General features: G+C 23.9%; 1 protein-coding gene across 1 annotated transcript; it reads right to left on the bottom strand.

The window, feature by feature from the left end:
- Positions 1-2,786: 2,786 nt before the first annotated feature.
- On the bottom strand, positions 2,787-18,524 carry LOC126907080 (protein dimmed-like). The gene is made up of 4 exons (XM_050688106.1): positions 18,441-18,524; positions 5,830-5,967; positions 5,577-5,747; positions 2,787-3,263 (listed from the first exon to the last, which is right to left on the bottom strand). Exons 2-4 carry the CDS (start codon positions 5,953-5,955, stop codon positions 3,039-3,041), a joined length of 522 nt encoding a protein of 173 aa, XP_050544063.1. The 5' UTR covers positions 5,956-5,967; positions 18,441-18,524; the 3' UTR covers positions 2,787-3,038.
- Between the last annotated feature and the right edge of the window lie 2,420 nt (positions 18,525-20,944).

Raw genomic sequence — 20,944 nt, 5'->3', positions numbered from 1 at the left:
TAAAATTAAACTCTATCTACAGATTTGCATCGAAGTGTTTCTTATGATAGTGATTTTAATCACAGTCAGATATCGTCTATACTATGCCCCAACTATGTCACGTCTATACTGTGCCGCGACCCCACTGTGCTGCAGTTTTTTTTTAATTTTACGATTATTTAAATTTTAATCTTAAATGACAAAATTTTCAGTAATTGCGAAATTTAAAACAAATTCTATTTTAAACATTATAAAATATGTTTTAAAGTAGTATCTTTAGATATTTATAATCAAAATTGTATAAGAGTTAAAGTTCCAATGCTCGAAACGATCCCTTTAAATGTTTTGAAATCCTATATTTCCAGTTGACTTCAGTGGACTTCAATTCAACATTGATAATATATTTGAAGAAAATATGATTATTTTTTTATAGATTTATTTATTTGGTATATCTTTTTAAATTATTAAATATATATAATATATAAATTGCACGTCTAGGAGAAATTTATAAAACATTTACAATGATAACTAATAATAACAAAATAATTTCTTATAGTCTAATGGTTATAATAAGTTATATATAATGTTATACAATATTATAATTATTTTCAATGATTTAATAACATTATTTTTAATATTACCATGGGTAACATCATTATGAATGTTTCACATAAATTGGTCATTACTTAACCGTAGGATATAATTTAACCGCTAATTATAAATAGCAGAATGCATTTTCAAATAGTTAGTATTGTAAACATGGAAAATAATAGATAATTTATAGGTTAAATATTAGAAGATTGTAGTTTTTATTATTATTTATTGGAATTCTTATCTGTTGGTTCTGAAATCTATGTCAATATTAAGTTATTGCTTATATTATTTTACAGTCAAATTCATTTTTTTTTTGCTATTTTTAACAATCAATTGTTATTTTCTTTTGAATTTTTTATACATGGAGAAAGTACAGTTTGTGCTAGTATTCTGCATTCCGTTGTTCGTACACAAAACGTATGATATTTTTCAAGAGTATGAATTCAGAAAAACATTTGAGAGATTAAGATTATATATTTGAGTTGGTCAAATAATTGTTTCGTTAAAACATCGTATTTACAACAAACAACTTTTTTATAGGACATTTTTTTGATGATTTAACATCTATTTTTAAAAATAATAGTCTAAAGGTAAGTTTCACATAAGTTTCTAAAATCTATAGATCACGAGTCCTATATTTATCGTACAATGTTGCAATTTCAAGCGAGCTTAGGGAGAGGATAAAAATCATTTCCAAGATGAAAATAATGAATTTTTATCTTACTTGATGGTGGTAGAAAACATTTTTCTTATGTATCTAATGTAAAATTCTGAGTAGGCCACTGGTTGAAACAATCGCAAGAGGCAACATAAGCAATACTTTATTAAGTGGTGCGTTTTACTTGCTAAATAAATATTTTAATTTGAAAGATAGTTAAAAGTACAATTATTTGTTAATGGGGACGTATTTAGAAGATTTATAATAGGGGATATAAAACAAGTTTTTTAATGTTTAAGCTAGTTTTCAATTTTTGACAATAATTTTTTACTTAGAATATAAACAGAGTTAATATACATTTTTATACCAGCTAAGCATGGACCATGTTTTTTAATTTATCACATATTATGTCGATTATATTATCTATTTTGATTTTTGCTGGGAATAAGTTCCTATAAGTTTGCTTTAACTCCAGTTATCTTGGGTATTGTTCTAATATTGGGTAATGAACATGACTCGCGATTTATATTTTTATTAATCAATATATTATATTCAATTATAAAATTATATTGATACAATTAATAGTTTATTATAATATAATTGTTAAGAATTTTAAGTTATACATCGAGTTTCATAGAGGAATGAAGCGCACTCAAGAAAAAACTAAAACTGTAAGCTAATATATTCATACTATCTTCAAACCTAAATTTATATCATTACTACCTTTTAGTAATTAACTGTCAAATATACAGGTTTATAATTTTTAAGTATTTTTTGAAAAAGAGAATATGCATCTTTACTAAGTTTATGGATTAAGATCTATATACTATACTACCATAAAAAAGTGACGAACAAAAAAAAAACCCCGAAAAACTATGTGTGCACTAGTAATGATTTGTAATGTTTGTAACGAGTAATCACTAGTAAAATTTGTGATGGGCCCTTTAAACTCATGATGTGCTTTTAATCTGTTTCTAGATCACTGATTCGCATTGATTTTTTTTAATTTGAAATTATCACAAACCGTTTAATTTCTTTTGATGAGCTAAATTATGGTAGTTTTTAGGGAACAGAGTACTTTAGCTTTTTTGATAATTTCCTTTTGGGTTAAAAATTATCTGGAATAGCTTAACCCGGATAAATAAATTGATTCCCTAAATTATAGTTATCGATTTTTAGTGCGCACTATTTACCGCCCTTCCTTATAATTAAAATTATGTACAGACTAGAGTGTATGCATAACTTAATGTATAAATATTAAACTACTTCTATTACTCTGTTATAGTTAGCGATGGATAAAAATACAGAAAGTTAAAGACGTAGCAATGAAAGATTAAGTTGAGATTAAAGATTTTCTTTTTAGCTAATTATTTACAAAATTTAAATTGAATTTAATTAGATTAATAGTTACTAAGTATTAAAATTGATAATTTTTTTTTTAATTTTAAGGAATGCTATTTTGTGTGAATATCATTATTTAATTTTTAAAATAAATATATTTATAAATATAAATATTAAAATTTTTACTTAAAATAATTAACTATTTATATTAATTAAAATTTTGTGTTTATAATTAATCTTTATTTAAATATTAAAGATAAAATATTCTTATTACGCAACTTTATATTAACGTTAATACATTTACAAAAAATATATTTTTCCATCTCACCATTTACACAAATCGTTGTTTAACAATAGGTTATATTTAATTATGATTAAATAAATTAAATTAAATTATAAATTATATCTTTTATTAAAAACCTATCTTAAATTGTTTCTAAAGTTAGTTCAATGACATTATGAGCGCTTATAAGGTCTCGTCCGAGTCTTTTTGGAGTGCTATTTGTAACTGTTGGTGTATGTAAACTTTTTCTTCATCAACTTTTTCAGGATCTTTGAAAGGGTTTAGTTCACCTCTCATTTCACATATGATTTTTGTTAGAGCTATGATGTAATTTTTTGCCAATGTCAAAGTCTCGATTTTTGACAAACGTCTATCTTTTTTAACGTGTGGTATGACTTCTCGAAGTGACTAAAACATTAAATATATACGTGAACAATAATTATAAATAAATAAATTTTGTCAAAATTTTTTACATCCAATAAAAATTAACGAGAAATGAAATACTTAAAAGATTATTGGCATTTCAGTCAGTTAGAACCGTGATTTTTTAATGTCTAAAACAATGAATAAACAAAGGTTATATTTAGGGTAGGATTTAAAAATATCGAGGTTGGGAGCCCAGTTATTTTTATAAAATAATGTAGAAAGTAAATCAAATTTCTAACTATTAATGTTTTCAACATCGAAATTTATAAAAATATCATTTATGTAAATTTTGATTGAAAATCTATTTTCATTTTCTGTTGTTATTATGAGGTTAGGTACCTTTAGCTTGAGTGTAAATTTGAATTTGATGATCAATGATGTTAATATATAAACTACAATTTTGATGTTTAATCATACAATGTCCATCAAATACACGATATAACGTTTTTGCGTAATTAAAACAACAAGAAATGTCCTACTCTTTCCTCTTTATGCGTGTAGAAATTGAGTTTCTCTTAGTTGCTATAGTAACAGGTAAAGTATATAATCGTTTATTTCATCTTCTGTGGTGACATATAGACAAATCATCCTTCTTTCTATAACTTACTGCTTCGTAAGAGTGTACTTCACTTTTTAAGTAAATACTTTTTTTAAGATAGTTCCTATCTTTTGTTGAAAACCTTTTCGAAATAAAACAACTAAACTTTTACAACTGATATCCATAAGTTAACTTGATCAAAATTGTATAAATATTTGTTTTCTTAAATATAATTAAGAAAATAGTTTAACGTCAAATGATACAAGTTATATTATATTTAACTGTTATCTTTAAATAATTACATTTTTTACATTCATTTCAATTAAAAATAATTAATATTATATCAATTTAATTTTTATTATAATATGAATAATATAAATAAATAAATCTATTGTTTTACCATTACAAGTATATTGATATTAATACGAAGGAAATATCTTTAAGCATGATTACACAAAACTTTATTTTCTTTATTTGAAATAAAAGTATATAATATATATATATATATATATCGATGATCGGTTTATCATAAACCTCTCTATTAATCTCAAAGTAAATACAGTATTGAATAAATAATTTTCGAGTTAAACTAGTTATATATTTATTTTTGATATATTTTAGTTACTCATAATTATTAACAATTTAATTAATGACTGGAGGTGAGGAGTAGATGCTACTATTTTTATTACTAGTCTTTTCCCGGTTGTACTCAACGTCCCACTACGGTATAAAAATGAGAATGACTTTCGGTATACTAGTCCAGAAGTTGTTATCGACTAGTAATTTTCTTAATTAGATTATTTCCTATTTTATAAGTTAGTTAAATATGTATGTTTCCATTTAAAAAGATAAAGTTGAAACCCCTTTAAGTTATAAGGGATGATTCTAAAAAGTAATTATTAGCTGATAAATCAAGAAATATATGTAACTAAAATATATCAATAATTATTTTTCCAATATTGTATTTATTTTGTGAGTAATCGAGTGGTTTGTGACCACAAATACCTTATACTCCATACTCCAAATACTCCATATACCTTAGGAGGTTATATTAGAAAATTGATTGGCAAAGCTTTATAGTTCTTACTGACAATTTTTTATAATACTACCAACATGTATCAATATGGCTACATGTTGACGAATTTGGATTTAAAACTGTGCCAGAAAATTCTACTTACGTATATTAACGACAATACTAATGTACTATTACTTTTTTAAACTCTACCTCTTTAATACTAAGAAAAAAAGTTTAATTACTCTTATGTTTAAAGTTTTCATTTTATGTTTAAATATTGAATACACCACAATTACTTAACTTATCAATCATGTTTTCGCTAACAATTAGAATAATTTTTAATCAATACAAAATTTAACTTAAGTGACAAACTTTCATTTTTGATGTTATTCTGAAAAAACTTCTATAGTTTTTCTAAGTATTTTTCTAGACCAAACCTTACTTAATAAAGTTTATATTTCGAAAATTAAATTGAAATTAAAACAAATTGAAATATTAGATAGATATTTTAGCTTTAAATGTTGTACATTTAGGTTTCTAGCGTAATAGTTCGATACATAATTATACATTTAGATTGTAATAATAACTTTTTTTAGATCATTAAAACTATCATTGTTTAACGCATTCGTATTAATTTCATAATCAAATATAAAATAAAAAAAATATTCTACATATTTGTTGTTTCCGGTTTTAAAAAAATTTCTTTTTAACAGCCAATTATGTATTTAATCGATTTTAGTACCTGGAAAGCGTCATTGATACTATGCATACGAAGTCTTTCTCTCTCATTGCTTTCCAGTCTTCTAACGTTTTTATCTTTGCCACTGGTTTTACGTTTTCTCCGACTGCCCGTTCTGCCCATGCTGACACTGCGACTTTGTCCATCTGAACCAGTACACGTATCATCACTTATCTATTATAGATTCATTTCCGCTAAGTATTCTTCATCATATTATAATAGAAAATAATCTGTTTATAATAAAATTTTCACATACTGATGAGGAGTCGGTAAGTTCGAGTTCCCGTTGACAGGATGTTCGAGCTGACTTACGGCATGTTAATCCAGTAATTGTTAACACATTTCTAGTTTCATCTGTTTCGTTGGATGGATCAGATCTCATTTTACTGCAAGTCTATTGCATTTAAATTAATATGTCAATAACTAGTAACATAAAATAATTATATTTAATATAATAAACTACATTAAATTTAATATAATAAAAGGTTACTGAAATTTTGTTTGGTATTCTATTAAAAAATCTTTAGTACACCACTGATTATAGTACATTTTATTATTTTTAGTCCCTTTTTATGAAAAATTTTAATTATTCGTTAACAATTTTAGGACAATTATTTATTTTGTTACGTGCATTTCAATACATATAGTAGATATGTAGCACAGGTGGTGTACACCCAAAGAAAAACCTCAATCAAAATTGAAAGAGAAATTTTATCAAGGGTTTATGATAATGTTTTATTAATACGAACAAAATAACTATTTTTATAAATAATTATTGTTCAAGACAAGAAAAAAAAATATCATATTGATAAATATATCATTGATTCAATAGTAATGATATATTTATCAAATTGAACAATGAATTTATTATATAGATCGAGGTTTTTCTCTGGGTGTATGTATTATTAATATACACCAGTATAAGTGCACCTAACCTCACTATATACATACTTTATGTTTTAAAATGTTGGTAACTCAACGGATACTTATTCTAAAACATTAATTATCCGACCAAAATTTTTGTAAAACAAATAGCTATTTTAAAATTAAAAAAAAAAAAAATTTTTTTTGCTTTTATTTAATTTTTTTATGAGTAATAAATAACAAAAAGAAAAAACGGTTTAAACGTAGTCTAAGAAGGAATTTATTATTATAAAAAATATTCAACAAAATGATAATTATATCAAAAGTTATAAGCGTTATCACTTAGTCCTGAAACACCGTATATAGTAGTGAGGGGAATATTGAATAGTAACTATCGAACTATTCGATAGTCATTCAAAAACTATTCAAATAGTAAAAACATTCGATAGTTACACAATCCATTCAAATAGTTTTTAAACTATTCGAATAGTTTTTTAAATATTTGATAGTTTATGCTAAAATAAACTATTCGGTTGTGTAAACACAATTTGAATAGTTTTTAAAACTATTCGATAGTTTATGCTAAAAATAAACTATTGGGGGGATTACCACGAGCGGAATCAAATTTTTACATGGCACATTTCATGTTAATGAACAATAATATGAATTTGTAAATTTTTTTTCATCAATCTGCCGCTATATATTAAAATCGTAAGCCCTTCTAAATAAGCTGTTATATCCTAAAATTGTAAGACAGAATAGATAAGATCAGATTGATCACTTTAAAAAAATGTCCATTATTTCTTATGAAGATCCTTAATTTTAAGCCTAAATGAATTAGTGTAACCATAATTGAAACGATAAAACATCAATTGTTGTAAAAATATATTTTACTGGTGTAAATTTTTTGGTAACTATTCATGTGTAGGTTGTCACTTTGACAACTATGCAATCGTACTATGCTTAAGAGAATTATGCTGTCTGGACAGTCTTAAAAATAATCTATTAGGGTCATAACTCGTTTTATACATGTCAAAACTCAAAAGTAGTTACTTTTTTTTTATTTCGTTTGACAATAATCATTATTGATTAGTTATGAAAACTTTTAGAGAGGAAGCAGTATAGAAACTATATATCTGTTATTCAAATAGTTGATCAATAATAACCCTAACTTAAAGATGAGGAAAAATTATGTCATTAATTGTAACACTTTCGATCTATAAATTATAAATGATACATATTTTAATTAATTTTTCTTTTACATCATAATAAAAATAAAAGTTTGTTTATATATATAGAATTTTTATAGGATCCGAGAATAAATTAAGATTGAATGGTATCAATTTAAAACCCACCTTTTCTATTTTTCTAGTATTTACTGATTTTTAAACCAATAATTTATGAATTTTAAACATGTATTTTATAATATAGGTAAACTTTATTACTAATAACTATAAACTGATAATTGATCAAATGGATTAATTTCTCTGTTTATTAATAAATAGCCATTGTAATGTAAAAATAATTTAATATGGTTGAAAAATGTCATCTTCAATTATCAACTTTAAGACATGAAAATTTGAAATATGAGATATGTGATTCTTCTCTGTAATCAATAGAACTATATTAATATGTATTATAAAACATTTTCATTGTAAAAAGTTTCAATGTCATTAATTATATAAATTAATTTTTTAGGACAATGTAAAAGCAATTTTTTGCAACTCTTGTTATATTTCTTACGGAATATTCAATTATTTTTAATATAATTTTAAGAGTTAAATTAATATTTGAATATTTACTACAATATAACTAAAAATAAGTGTAGTATTTTTTATTTAATAACTAATATTGAGTTATCAAAGTAAAATAACTAAGTAACATTAATAACATAGGGGAAATATTCACCTTCCGCATTTAATTTTTTTTTTTATTGTTATTCAGTCTAAGCCACACCTGTAATCTTTAATTACTAATAAATGTACAGTTTTATACGGATATATTTTTACAATAAAAAATTAATTTAAAGTAATTTATTTTGTAATTTTGTATTGTCTAATAAATATTTATTAGTTTTTGTATTATTTATTTATATAATTTAATCAAATTTAATGTATGAATGATTCTTTTTTAATACGTACAATTGTATGGACCTCATGTTGGTTCAATTGATTGAAATACACACAAAATGGGAAATTTAATCGAAGGACGATAGGGAGACATCGTATCAGTCACCATGGAGATAGGGATTACGAATGAATATTATTATGTTCACATTGGTACTAAAAAAATAAATAAAACAAACATCTAAACACAGACTTTAAACAAAGTGTCACTAGTGATGAAGTCCACCATGATAAAGGGTGAAAAACAAATTTCCTGCTTGCTACTTTCACTCGCACACATATAAGAACTTTATCTTTATATGTGATCCAAACTTTTCGACCTATTTAACGGTATCGTGGTTCTTTCTATTTGTCAAACTGTCTAGCATTTCCGCCTACAGCGCCGGACTGTTATAAAAATCCATTTATATTCTATTTCGTTTTTCACATATTGGCTATAAGATCACAAAACGAGATAGTAATGTACATACATTTAATGTACAATTTATGCTTGAAATTAATGGGAATAATAGGCGCTGGATTAATAAAGGTTCCTCGGTGAGTAGAATGAATAGATTGCCATTTTATCTTAATAAAAATTGAAAAATAAAAAATTATGATAAACGTCATAAATTACTATTAAGATGTCACATTGCAAAACTATTTTATTTTAAAACTATATTTTTAGATTTTAGTATCCTTTTGCATAAAAAATGTTATTACAACTGAATAGTTGTACTATAAGTACCAAAATAGTAAACATTAATATTACCAGAAAAATATTAGATGAAGAATTCCTTACTGGACCAAAACATGTAAGCAGACTTCTAGAATGAAACTATTCTCTATGGACTCTATGACAACTTTGACAAGGTTTTACTTTCTTAAATCTTATAAAATGTTAAAAGTATAAGAACGTTAACAAACAAATGTAATATTGTGTGTTGTTCGCACATAAAATAGTATTTGTGGAGGTTGACTTCAAAAAATAAAAACGAACATTTTAAAGGTACGTATCTAAATTTTTTGAATCAACGGACTACAGATTTGTAGTCCATTAAGTCAAATAAAAGATAAATTAATCATTTTTAATTTTATGAGCAGAACATGCGTATAATGAGAAAGTAAATAACGTATATTTTTACAAGTCTTAAAGTTTTCATATATTTGAAATTCTAGTAATTATTTTAATAGTATATTGTACGACAATCAACATATTTGATTAATAATTGTGGTATGGCCCAACAAGTGAAATATATTATACAGTCTACCTAATTATAATAATAACATACTATTGTCAAAATACGAATTAAGTTGGTATAAATATACATTTTCCTGTACCATTTTACATTTACATGCTAAATGATACTAACTGTAAACATCACTAAACAGCTGTTCAAACGTTCGTTTAAAATTAAATGCGTACCTTGTATTAATAAACAAAACTATATTATACGGAATTAATGCATTAAAGACTAAGGGTCTGTTAAATAATTGTTTTTTAATCATCTCGTATTTTGCGTATTATTCAAAAACTTAACTAAGATTTTAATTTTAATATTATTTAAACATAGTTATTTGTGAAATTAAATTTTATATTTTTGAAACAATATTTTATTTAAGTAGTTTAAATAAATTGAAAATAGGTACACAATAAGAAGTTTAGAGCTGTTCGTTATTTAAAATGTCAACATTTAAATTATTAGGACACTTTTATAAAAAATGATTCAATATGGAGCAGTTTTTCATGTATTTGATTATTGCCATATATATATATAAATATTTATCTGATGTAAACCATGAAAGTAAATCAATTTAATTAAATTATTTTTTGATGATTTACAGCCATTTAAAGTTTTTTTATTTATTACTTCTGGAAATTTTTATTATACCAAAAAGAAAAAAAATCTTAATGTCAGTCTAAGTAATTCCAACTAGTAAATGAAAATTATGAATATTCAGAGTAAACTAAATTGGTCTATAGGACGGAGTCAGTTTTTTAGAATGTAATGCACAAGAAAAAAATAACCCTAATACAAAAACTTTTTATTTTCAAAATTAGAAAAAATGAACAGTACCCATTTAGTTATAAGTATGAGGACTCCATCAGATTTGCTGATAATTTTATTTGTGCTTAAAATTATATAAGTATAGTAGGATGCACGTTATTTATATATGAAGATTTTTTTTGAAATTTGAAGAATGCCACCCGAAATTATTTTCCTATGGATCTAAAAGTATTATCTGCGAAATTTGAACTTTATATGACATGATTAATTCTAAGGTCAAAATTCAGAGAAAATATAAACATTTGTAATTTTTGGGATATGTTAACGCAATATTTAATTTTTAAAAAAAATTGTTTAGCGAAATTTTTAAAGAATTTGTAATTAATATAATTTACCAATAAAAGTATCATTTCCTATCTTATAAGCTAGTTAAATATGTATGTTGCTATAAAAAAAACCATTTTGAAACTCCCTATTTTTCATAAGGGAAGATGCCAAAAATTAATTGATAACTGATAAATTAAGAAATATATGACACTAGCAAAATCTAAGCATTTTTTTTTTTTTTTATTCTTTTTATATTGCAAATAATAAAGGAGTATATGATTACGGATTAATCTATATATAAAGACATTATATTATTTTAACACCAAACAATGTATTCTGACATTGTATGATCCTTTTATTTAAAACAAATGTATGTATTTTAGTTCTGTAGTTATTGCTGTTTCTTTTTCATACATTTCGTCTTTCTTTAGATTGCTATTGTTTCCTTTCTTCTATTGATTTGTAATAACAGTTTATAGAAAACAAAGCAAATACACTATAGGTTAAATAATATTAAGTCAGCATAAACACAGTTTTAATCTTAAATCAAAAACTCCTTACCAACTTGTTGAACTTTTTATCAAAACATTTTATATTTATTTCAAAAAAATTCTATTTATTTAGTGAGGCTATAGACATCTTGAGTATATTGTTTGAATATCAAAGTATCATACGATTATTATATTGTTCAGCTTTTGAATAAATGATATAGTTAATATTTTATATTATATTGTTTATACAACAGACAATAGCACGAAGGTATAATGTTCATCAAATACTTAAAATAGTTATTTCGATTGTTCTTTTTTGTACTTATTTGAGCTCATGAGCTTTCAAGTGTTATTTCTATAGATAATTATTTTTAATTAGAGTGAAAATGATGTTAAATTGACTCTTAGTAGTTTCAATAGTTAATAAATAAATTTACTAAATAAGAACTGAAATATTCAAGAATAGTTTATTACTGTGAATATATTATCTGTATAAAAACTAAATAGTTGAAATTAGAAAATGTTAACTGTATGAGTAATTGTTCAATTAGATATTGAAATAGATTACAGACTAAATAACTTACATAAACAATTTGTACAATAAAGTAAGTTGGGGTCGATTTAACTCATTGTGGAATGTAAAATAAAAAAGTAATTATTTATCTTAGGTATATATTTATTTGTTAACATAATCGAAGGTTTATAGAAATACCTAAGAGCAATAAATTAAAAAATCTTAGTGTAAATTTTCATTAAAACTAAATTTATCGTTTAATAAAAATCTATTATTTATCATAAGTTATTGATGACTACATACTGAATAAACTAGTAAATGACAAAAATTAAGTTTTTCAATTATTAATAATTTAGATTTAAATACAAAATCAATATCTAGTGGATTATAAAATGACTGATTGCTTTCATTATTATTGTTTTAGTGGATTTTAAATTTGTTTGGTATTATAAGCACTTAACAGAATTGACAATAATTAATCATGGCTGTAATAATATTCAGCAATTTATTAGTCTTTTTAGGCTTGAATGTTAAATGTAAGCACCAATTTTTAATTGAATTTTAATTATTTTTGTAGTTTTTAAGCGTTCTATAGATACTGGGAACTTTGATAGACGCCTAATTGTTACCAGTCAGATTACAAGTTGAACTAGTAAATACTTAAGCCTTTACTTAACAAGTTTGTAAATACTTATTAAATTATGTTATTTTTATTTGGACGCGAGATGAGCTAAATTTCTATAAAGTGAGTATTCAAATAAACATTAACTACATTGTATAAAATTACAAAATCGAATACAAACAAGAGATTTAATTATCACTATATGCAAGCCTTTACGACAACCAAAAGAGGCATAATTAGGAATACGCAAAAAGGGATTGTAATTAGTAAAAATGATGTAAACAACATTATTGTTTATTTATGTTAGTTATTCTGTCATAATATTTTCTTACTTAGTAATAAGTCTTAAACAATAATGTTCCTGTCAATAATTTTTAATAATTTTAAATGTAGATTTTATTCTGAAATTTTATTGAAAAGGTAAAATCAATTATAAAATCACAGATTAACTTTTATAGTGTCAGATAAAAGAAAAAAACATTTATCAGTACACTTATTTACTAAGCATTATTTTATTTTTTGTTACTACAGTTGTATAAAACTATTTAAAATTAGGTTAATATATGAAATTGAGTGGTTGTTAAGAGTGATTCTAAAAATTATTTTTAGGGAATTGTGATGTCGACTTTTGGCGATAAATTTGTCAAATTAAGTACTTTAGTGAGCTAAAAATTCACATTTATACTAAAAATGTTAACCCATTCATTGATGAATGCTTTGGGAAGAGACACTCCTCCACCCAATTATGAAATCGTCCCCGATTGTTGTAGTGAAATGGAAAATACACTGTTGTATTTTGAAGCATTGTGAGTATAAAAGTATGATATCTAACATCTGTCTCACAAAAATAATATTTTCATATTTTAATCACATATTATATGATTTGAATACTACAAAAATCATACTCGTATAAATATTTAATAAAAGATATTTCTGCTATTCACTAATTGGATTGTTAGGGCTCTAGAAGGAGGAATTCATTTGTATATTTTTCTGTATCTTATTGGCTATTACATCTCTGGATGTAGTTCTTGTTTTTGGATAATTAGGATAATTAATAATTTAATAAGGATAACACATTATGTTTTGGATATAGCTACATAGTTTCGTAGCTGAATTACAAAAAAATTAACGTATCTAATAATAATTGAATAGATTTGGGTTTGATTTACATGGACAAAAATGTAGTAAATAATAAGAAAATTAATTAGCTACGTATACATCATTGAAAAATATTCAGAAAATAAAACAGAAAGTAATTACTATAAAATTATAAAAAATGGGAAAGCTTGGTATTGTCACCATATAGTAAAAGAAATAAGAATACAATTTTAAAATTGCTCAAGTGAATGTACGAAAATAAGAAGCTTAGACTACATTCTATTTTTAGAAATATTAGAAAAAAAATCACAGGATAAAAATGGTTGTTTAAGCTAATTTGAATTTTAATAGTCGTTTTTCTCTGTTTGGGGAAGGGGGAATCAACAACAATACAAAATAATATTACATAATTTTTATAGTTTTCAATTTCACGTCCCAATTGATAATACCGTGTTTTGTGCGCGCAAATCTCAAATTCAATAATTACATTTTATAACTGCAAAATAATACATTTAAGTACCCTAATTAATATACATTGAAGTTAATTATTAATAGGTTAAGTTATAAATCTAGATATCTGTTGATTTAAAATTACAGCTGCATATTTGTTTACAAGATTTAACATTGTATTACTTTTGACAACATATAGACACAAGAAAAAAAACTTTTAGTTAATGACGATAATAATAATAGTAATAATCTAATATATAGCTTCGTTTATAGTAGGAAATCTGGTTGCTACGGTAACAAGTTCTTCTACTCCCACACACAGCGTGACATAACAACAGTTTTCACTATTATACCCGCCGAGATAAATGAGAAAGGCTTTTTAAGCTTCTAAATGCCGAGACCATTGTATTAAGCTCGATGGGTTTAGTTGGATGGATGTATTGTTTATGGTAAGACCAAGAAAAATGAATAAAAGAATCATACTATCATGTAAACTATTAAAGAAAAAAAGAATAAATAGCAATAATTTAAATCATATAATAGTAATGGTCAATGTGAAATAAAACGAAATGCCTTTTGTATACTTTTTAAAACTCGTATATTTCATCCTTAAACTAATTTTGGACAGTAAATGTCATAATTCGTTTATTTATTAAGCTATATTTAATTTTTAAGTATTTTCAAAAAAGAAATAGAAACTAGCCAAAACAAACTCTACCGTAATTCTTATTAAGCTACTTTTCCAAAATGCATTATGGCTTAAGTTTTAATATCTCTTCTTTTATCATTAAACATTCAAGATATCGAATATTAAAATAATAATTTATTTGAAATAATTTAACGTAACGAAGGACTTGGGATAGTTTCGCAACAATCGTAAGAATTTTTTAACAGTAATAAAAGATTAATTTCACCCTAGGGTTAAATTAAATATAGTCATTCTGAACACTTTTTTTAATTGTACATTTGTTTATACAGTATGATTTATAAAGATTACTACCTACGATTTTCTTATTAAGTTATACAGAATAAAGATTTATTTAATTATATGGACCTAATTAAATATCAAGATAATTGTAAAAAAAAGTCATTTTCAAACAGGCAGTTTTTAGTGGTCTTAAAAACTTAAAGGGGTATTACAATCATTGTTATACAAACAAATGGTGAATATGTTAATTAAAATTTGATATGGTAGATAACTAGTATTTAATTATTACTTTTTAAGATAATATTGTTTCAAGATTTTTCAAAGTTAGGAATAAGGTAGTGTTTAACCATGGACTGTATTTATTATAACACACGGATAGGAATACTAATAATATTCATAACCCCTAGTCTGTATCTAAAAATGATAGTAACTATTAAAATTATTAAAAACTGATTTTTAATTGAATCAAATAAATTAAATAAATATAGATAGGATTTCATAATTATCGTCAATAATAATGACAATTAATAATATATAAATATAAAACAAGCGAAATTAAAATATTTGATATTACGAATAGTGTAGAAATTGTAAAAATTATAATTAATATATTTATTAACGTAAACAAAATGTTGCTATTTATTTTTATATAATATTTAAGTATTAAAAATTTGAATTCATAATAAAAAAATGTCCTTTGATTTTATTTTAATACATATTTTCCATATATTAATATAAATTGTCCTTAAGTAAAGTGATCCTAATTTAAAAATAACATTCTAATTGTTCCTATATTGATGATACTCATTTAGTAAATAACTATTTCACTTCTCTACTATAGTATTCTAATATTATTTTACATTGATTTAGTATAACAGTTTTTTCAGAAGAATCATCAATTAGTGACTCTTAAAATCTTAGAAATCTCTTAAAATATACTAAGTATCATTCTTAACTTTAAAACCCATCAAAATGGCCTAACAGATTCACTAAATTATTCAGTCGTCCTTTTATTCACTTCTTAATGGATTTCTACATTTACACAAATTCAGATTTGATGTGTTTTCTTTTTTTTTTTGTATACTTCAACCCGTATTAAATAATATTTTAATGTCTTTAATATTTCAAGTGTCTATTTGATTTCTTAGTTTTGTATTTTTAGTATGCAAAATAATATACAAAACCTTATAGATTAAATTTTATATTGTAAAGAATAAACAAATATTGTAATCATAACAACTATGATGGTTTTGGTATGTTTAATTAAATGTTTAAAAAACTTGATTTAAAATGCCCTTTGAGGACTCCTGCGGGACGCTGTAGGGCTTTGGATTTTGCAGTAATTATAAAAAAAATGTAATTAATCTCTGTGCCTGAAAACACAGTTATCTGAATATAAATTATTCTGTTAAAAATATATTTTATACAATTCCTCTCACGTAAAAATATATTTATTCATAAGCTCTTGGAGTAACAAAGATTTTATATTTTCTAAACTATTATTAATGAACTCAAAAAGTTTACACATAAAATTATTATTGATTGAGTAAACACATACGGAATAATATAATAACATATAAATTAAATCTTTGCCGATTAATTTCCTCCTATATATATTTGATTTTTGATTATTGGCAATATATTGTAGGGGATATTGTGATAAAGCAGAGAGTCCGGACAAAGTGAATAATTTTGTATCTCAAAATGTAAATTTTGTAAACGTTAACTGGAATTACCGTGTGATATCTTGTCAGGATACCATTTATTTGGCGATTATTTATTAATAATTTTTCGGAAAATTATTTGTCTTAAAAAAAATGTCTTGATGAGAAAAACAATAATTTTTTTAATAATAGAATAATTTTTTTTTGTCGATGAATTACATTTCATAATAGTAATTAAACAGTTGTTGGTTTTATATATTCAATGATCTACGTGTAATTAATTGACTGTAATTATAGTTATAAATGTTTTATTTTAAAAAAATGGGTTCAGGCAAAGTGAATAAATACAATTTGGCGGGTTAAAACAATTATTTAAGTTAAACCGTTACGGAGGTATCTATTAATGAAATTGATTGAAAAATTCTTAGTCTAAGATACATTTAAAATATTTTATTCGATGTTTCACATTGCTAAAGTTTCTATTAGTCAGTAACAAAACTATTTTAATTGAAAATGTGGAAGTAAGTTTCTTTGCGTGTAAAAGATAAAAAAGCGATTTTTAATTTTCAAATAAGATAAATTTTATTGGAATAAATTGAAATCATTTAAAATATATATATATTACTGGAGTATTTGGGCAAAGTAAAATATTTTTAATTTTTAAAAAAGATATTTAACATTCTAATAATAAGTTATTACACATGAATATAAAATAACTTTTAATAGAAAAATTTAAAATTTGAGATGATTTTACAATTTTAATATTCATTAAATAATGTTGGGTAACAACACTTTATAAGTTTCTTGCTCCTAAACTTAACCTATCCGATTTACTTGAGCTTCCTCTATATTATCTTAAAATAAACATTTTTTACTTGTTTTTAAAATGTCTATAGCATCTAAATTACAAAATGTCTAAAGTATGCTTTAATTTTAAGATTGTTATACTCTTTAATAATCTTCTTTTCAAAATTTGTTCTCTACATCATATTTCATGTTGCCGTTATGTGTTCACTAGTGTTGAACAAATCCAAAAAAAAAACTTTGAGAACGAGAAACTTGAAGATCAAATAACGAACTTAAGTAACAACTCTCTAACATTACCTTGCTAAACTTAATAGCAGCAAAATATATTCCGTATTTTAGTACTGAGCAAGTCTTTTTTTATTCGCGTAACTCAACACTTTATCAACTACAATTTAATTAATTGAATCTTAACCCCATAGGCAATAATTCATCGTTTTCGCGACACTATAATACATATTAACCCAAATGCCAACTTGTCAATTAAGAATAAATATAGAATTTCAATAAAGTTATACTAGTTGCTTTTAATGTATTAGTTACCAATTTTAGTGTCATACTCATGGAACATGACTTTTTTAACTGCCATCGATAAGTAGTGTTCATTACATTTTTAGTTTAAAGATTCAACTTAAAAACAAATGAAACATTATTAATGTACAATTTTTAGCTATTATTAAAATAATGGTAGCTGTTCAACCATTAAAACTAAAATTTATTCATATGGATTTTTTTTTAATTAATTTTAATGTTTGCGCAATAAAAATTATTTAGCGTAGTAATAAAAATTTATTTAAAAACGATATTCTATTTAAAATTACAATTATTGTGTCAAAACGATAATTATTTAAAATGTTTGTTATGAAATTTTGAGTAGAGTTATTTCTGTATCGCATGTTCCAACATTTTTAATTAAAAAAAATTAATTGTCACATTAAAATGTAACCTCATAGTTAATAAAATTATTTAATACAAACACTATACTTACAAATGCAGTCACGATGAATGTACACAAGCTAATCCAACAAGTGGCGAATAATCGGTAGAACGTTCGAGCTGCAACTATACAGCAGTTTCCCTAAACAGGTGGCGATCTACGTGCCGCCCATCCACCCACATGAAAGTACAACAATATGGTCTGACGTCACACTTCGGCGCCGACTATAAACTCGATAATAACGAATTTTTTTTGGCCCTCATCATGTTGACGTCTTTTTGTTATTGTCGTCGTGTCCAAATATTATCGAACAAGTGTAATGAAAAAATTGAGTTTTCTTCATGTAATAGTTATTCTGTGTTGAATGGAAAAAAACGAGCACACAATAATTGAATATCAATTCTTTGCTCGTTGTCTTATACATACGATTTTTAAATAGCAATTCTAACTTTTTACTCTTAAGAATAACACTAAAAAAAAAAAGGTAATTGGTTTAATTCTATGCAATTTCTCAATAAGTCTAATTTGGAATAAGTTGGCCAAATAAGAAATACCTTTTTCTGCAAAAGATAAATACATTCTGTACAAATTATTCATTCATTTGCAAATTAATTAAATTCAACTGTAACTATGTTACAATACTTATTATAATACTTGAAATTTGTACTCGTTTGGTTCTCGGACAATAGATTTTTTATATCACATTTATATTTTCTAAAGGAGTAGTAATAATTATTTTTTAACATTATTTTGAATTTACCAACTATATAAATAATTCAGCAAAATTGAAAAGTATAGTTAATTTATTTAACTATCGTTAATGGGTGTGAAAAAAAAATTTTTAGGTCTTCCCAATTTTAAACATAAAAATGTTCCCACAATAATTATGAAAATGTTAAAACGTAATTGTGGAAAAGGAACACTTTAGATTTTTAACACATGTTTGATTTGATTTTAAGCATATATTAAGTTATATATAAGACAAATATTTTTCATTTAAAGAATCTATTTGTATTGTATGTACTTATCCTTATGTATATTAATGTGAGCTTACATTAATTGTATGAGTTTTTTTATACCATTTTGATTATTATATTTTTCATGAATGTGTTAAAGTTTTACTATTTCTATAAGAAATAGAATCTAATTATGATTCTAGATAAATTATTACAAATTATGGAGATTAAAAAAAATACAAAGAAAACCTTTTTTTATTTTTAATTTTTTTACTTATGGGTAAAATTGTAACGAGACAATTATGAAGAATTCTATAGAGTGATCAGTGAGCAAGGAAATGGGATTCTATTGTTTATAAAAATTGAACTGTTTCCTTACTGAACACCATATATTGTCAAATTAAAATGTAATCCTTTTTACTAATTAAAAACACTAAAATAAATTATACAGTGATAAAATATTGACTGATCAAATTTGTTTTTTTAATTTTTAAGGAAATATGTTATAATACAAATAATACTTAATATAAGTTCATTTGATTTTGGTAATATTCCTTTAACAAACATTAACAAATAGTTACAGTGTATTATGGAAAATTTAAATATTTCATATGTAACAATAATAATTATTGTTGTTGCACTAGTATTTAAAGTATTAATTATTTGCCTTTTAAAAAGTAGTGTATTCAGTAATTAAAAATAAACGACGTATACGTTTTAGTTGCTAAACCAAAAATCAAAATCAAAAGTAAAACATGATAAAAGATTAAACATTTTAACGATAAATCTACAGGATTATTAGTAAGTTTACTTAAGGAACTGAATCTTTATGAAGATTAAAGACCTAAGAGTACTTAAGCCAACTAACTTAATCTGAAACTCTATTACCCAATTTAGAGTTAACTATTGACCCTTTTAATTATTTAGGTCATTTATCAATTATCTACACACCAAAAACCATAGAAAAAAGATTCTGCCAAAACTTTGTTAAAAACTCTGTCAAATTAAACGCATGGTTAATTTACAGAAACTTTTAAATAAAAATACCGTGTTAAATCTATTAATGAATTGATTAATGTTGCATTTCAGTTATGTTAGCTATGTTAATTAAATTATTATAAAATTAAATTTTAATTATTAAAATATTTATTAATGAATTTTTTGTTTATGTGTCTTTCGTCATTTTAGAGTCCTTTAATTTGAAAAAATACATATTTCACACAAAAAAGTTAAGGACGTATTTTTCAAGGGGATGCAAACTTTTTATAAACGTCAATATTCACCAATTTTATTATTCAAAGAACCTTTTTTTTTTTATTTTTGTAGATGACGATAGTTTAAAGAGAATTTGTGCATCTCTTGTGCTCTCCCTTGAATTTGCCACTACTATAAAGATGAACTAAAATTAGCTTTGTTAATTGTATGCATTTTTAAAAATGTTATCATGTTTATTTCGAATATTATCTTTTTGTGTAATTCAACATAAAAAGAGAGTTTTATGTTCCATTTATTTGTGGAAATATTTCTATCTAAAACCCTTGAGGTTGTCACAAATCAAATTATTTTGGTTGAATTTCATTTAGTAAAATAAAAAAATAA

Source organism: Daktulosphaira vitifoliae, unplaced genomic scaffold (genome assembly GCF_025091365.1).
Source record: "Daktulosphaira vitifoliae isolate Bord-2020 unplaced genomic scaffold, ASM2509136v1 Scaffold_5, whole genome shotgun sequence".
Lineage (NCBI taxonomy): Eukaryota > Metazoa > Arthropoda > Insecta > Hemiptera > Phylloxeridae > Daktulosphaira > Daktulosphaira vitifoliae.
The sequence above is the reverse complement of the archived record's forward strand: the minus strand, read 5'-3'. Positions and strand labels throughout refer to the sequence as shown.

Bases quoted from the DNA above. Each gene is read 5' to 3' on its own strand.
- LOC126907080 (XM_050688106.1), bottom strand. From the start codon at position 5,955: ATGAGATCTGATCCATCCAACGAAACAGATGAAACTAGAAATGTGTTA. The intron at 5,748-5,829 runs GTATGTGAAAAT...AATCTATAATAG, and splicing joins AACTTACCGACTCCTCATCA to ATAAGTGATGATACGTGTAC. The intron at 3,264-5,576 runs GTACTAAAATCG...TTAATGTTTTAG, and splicing joins GTATCAATGACGCTTTCCAG to TCACTTCGAGAAGTCATACC.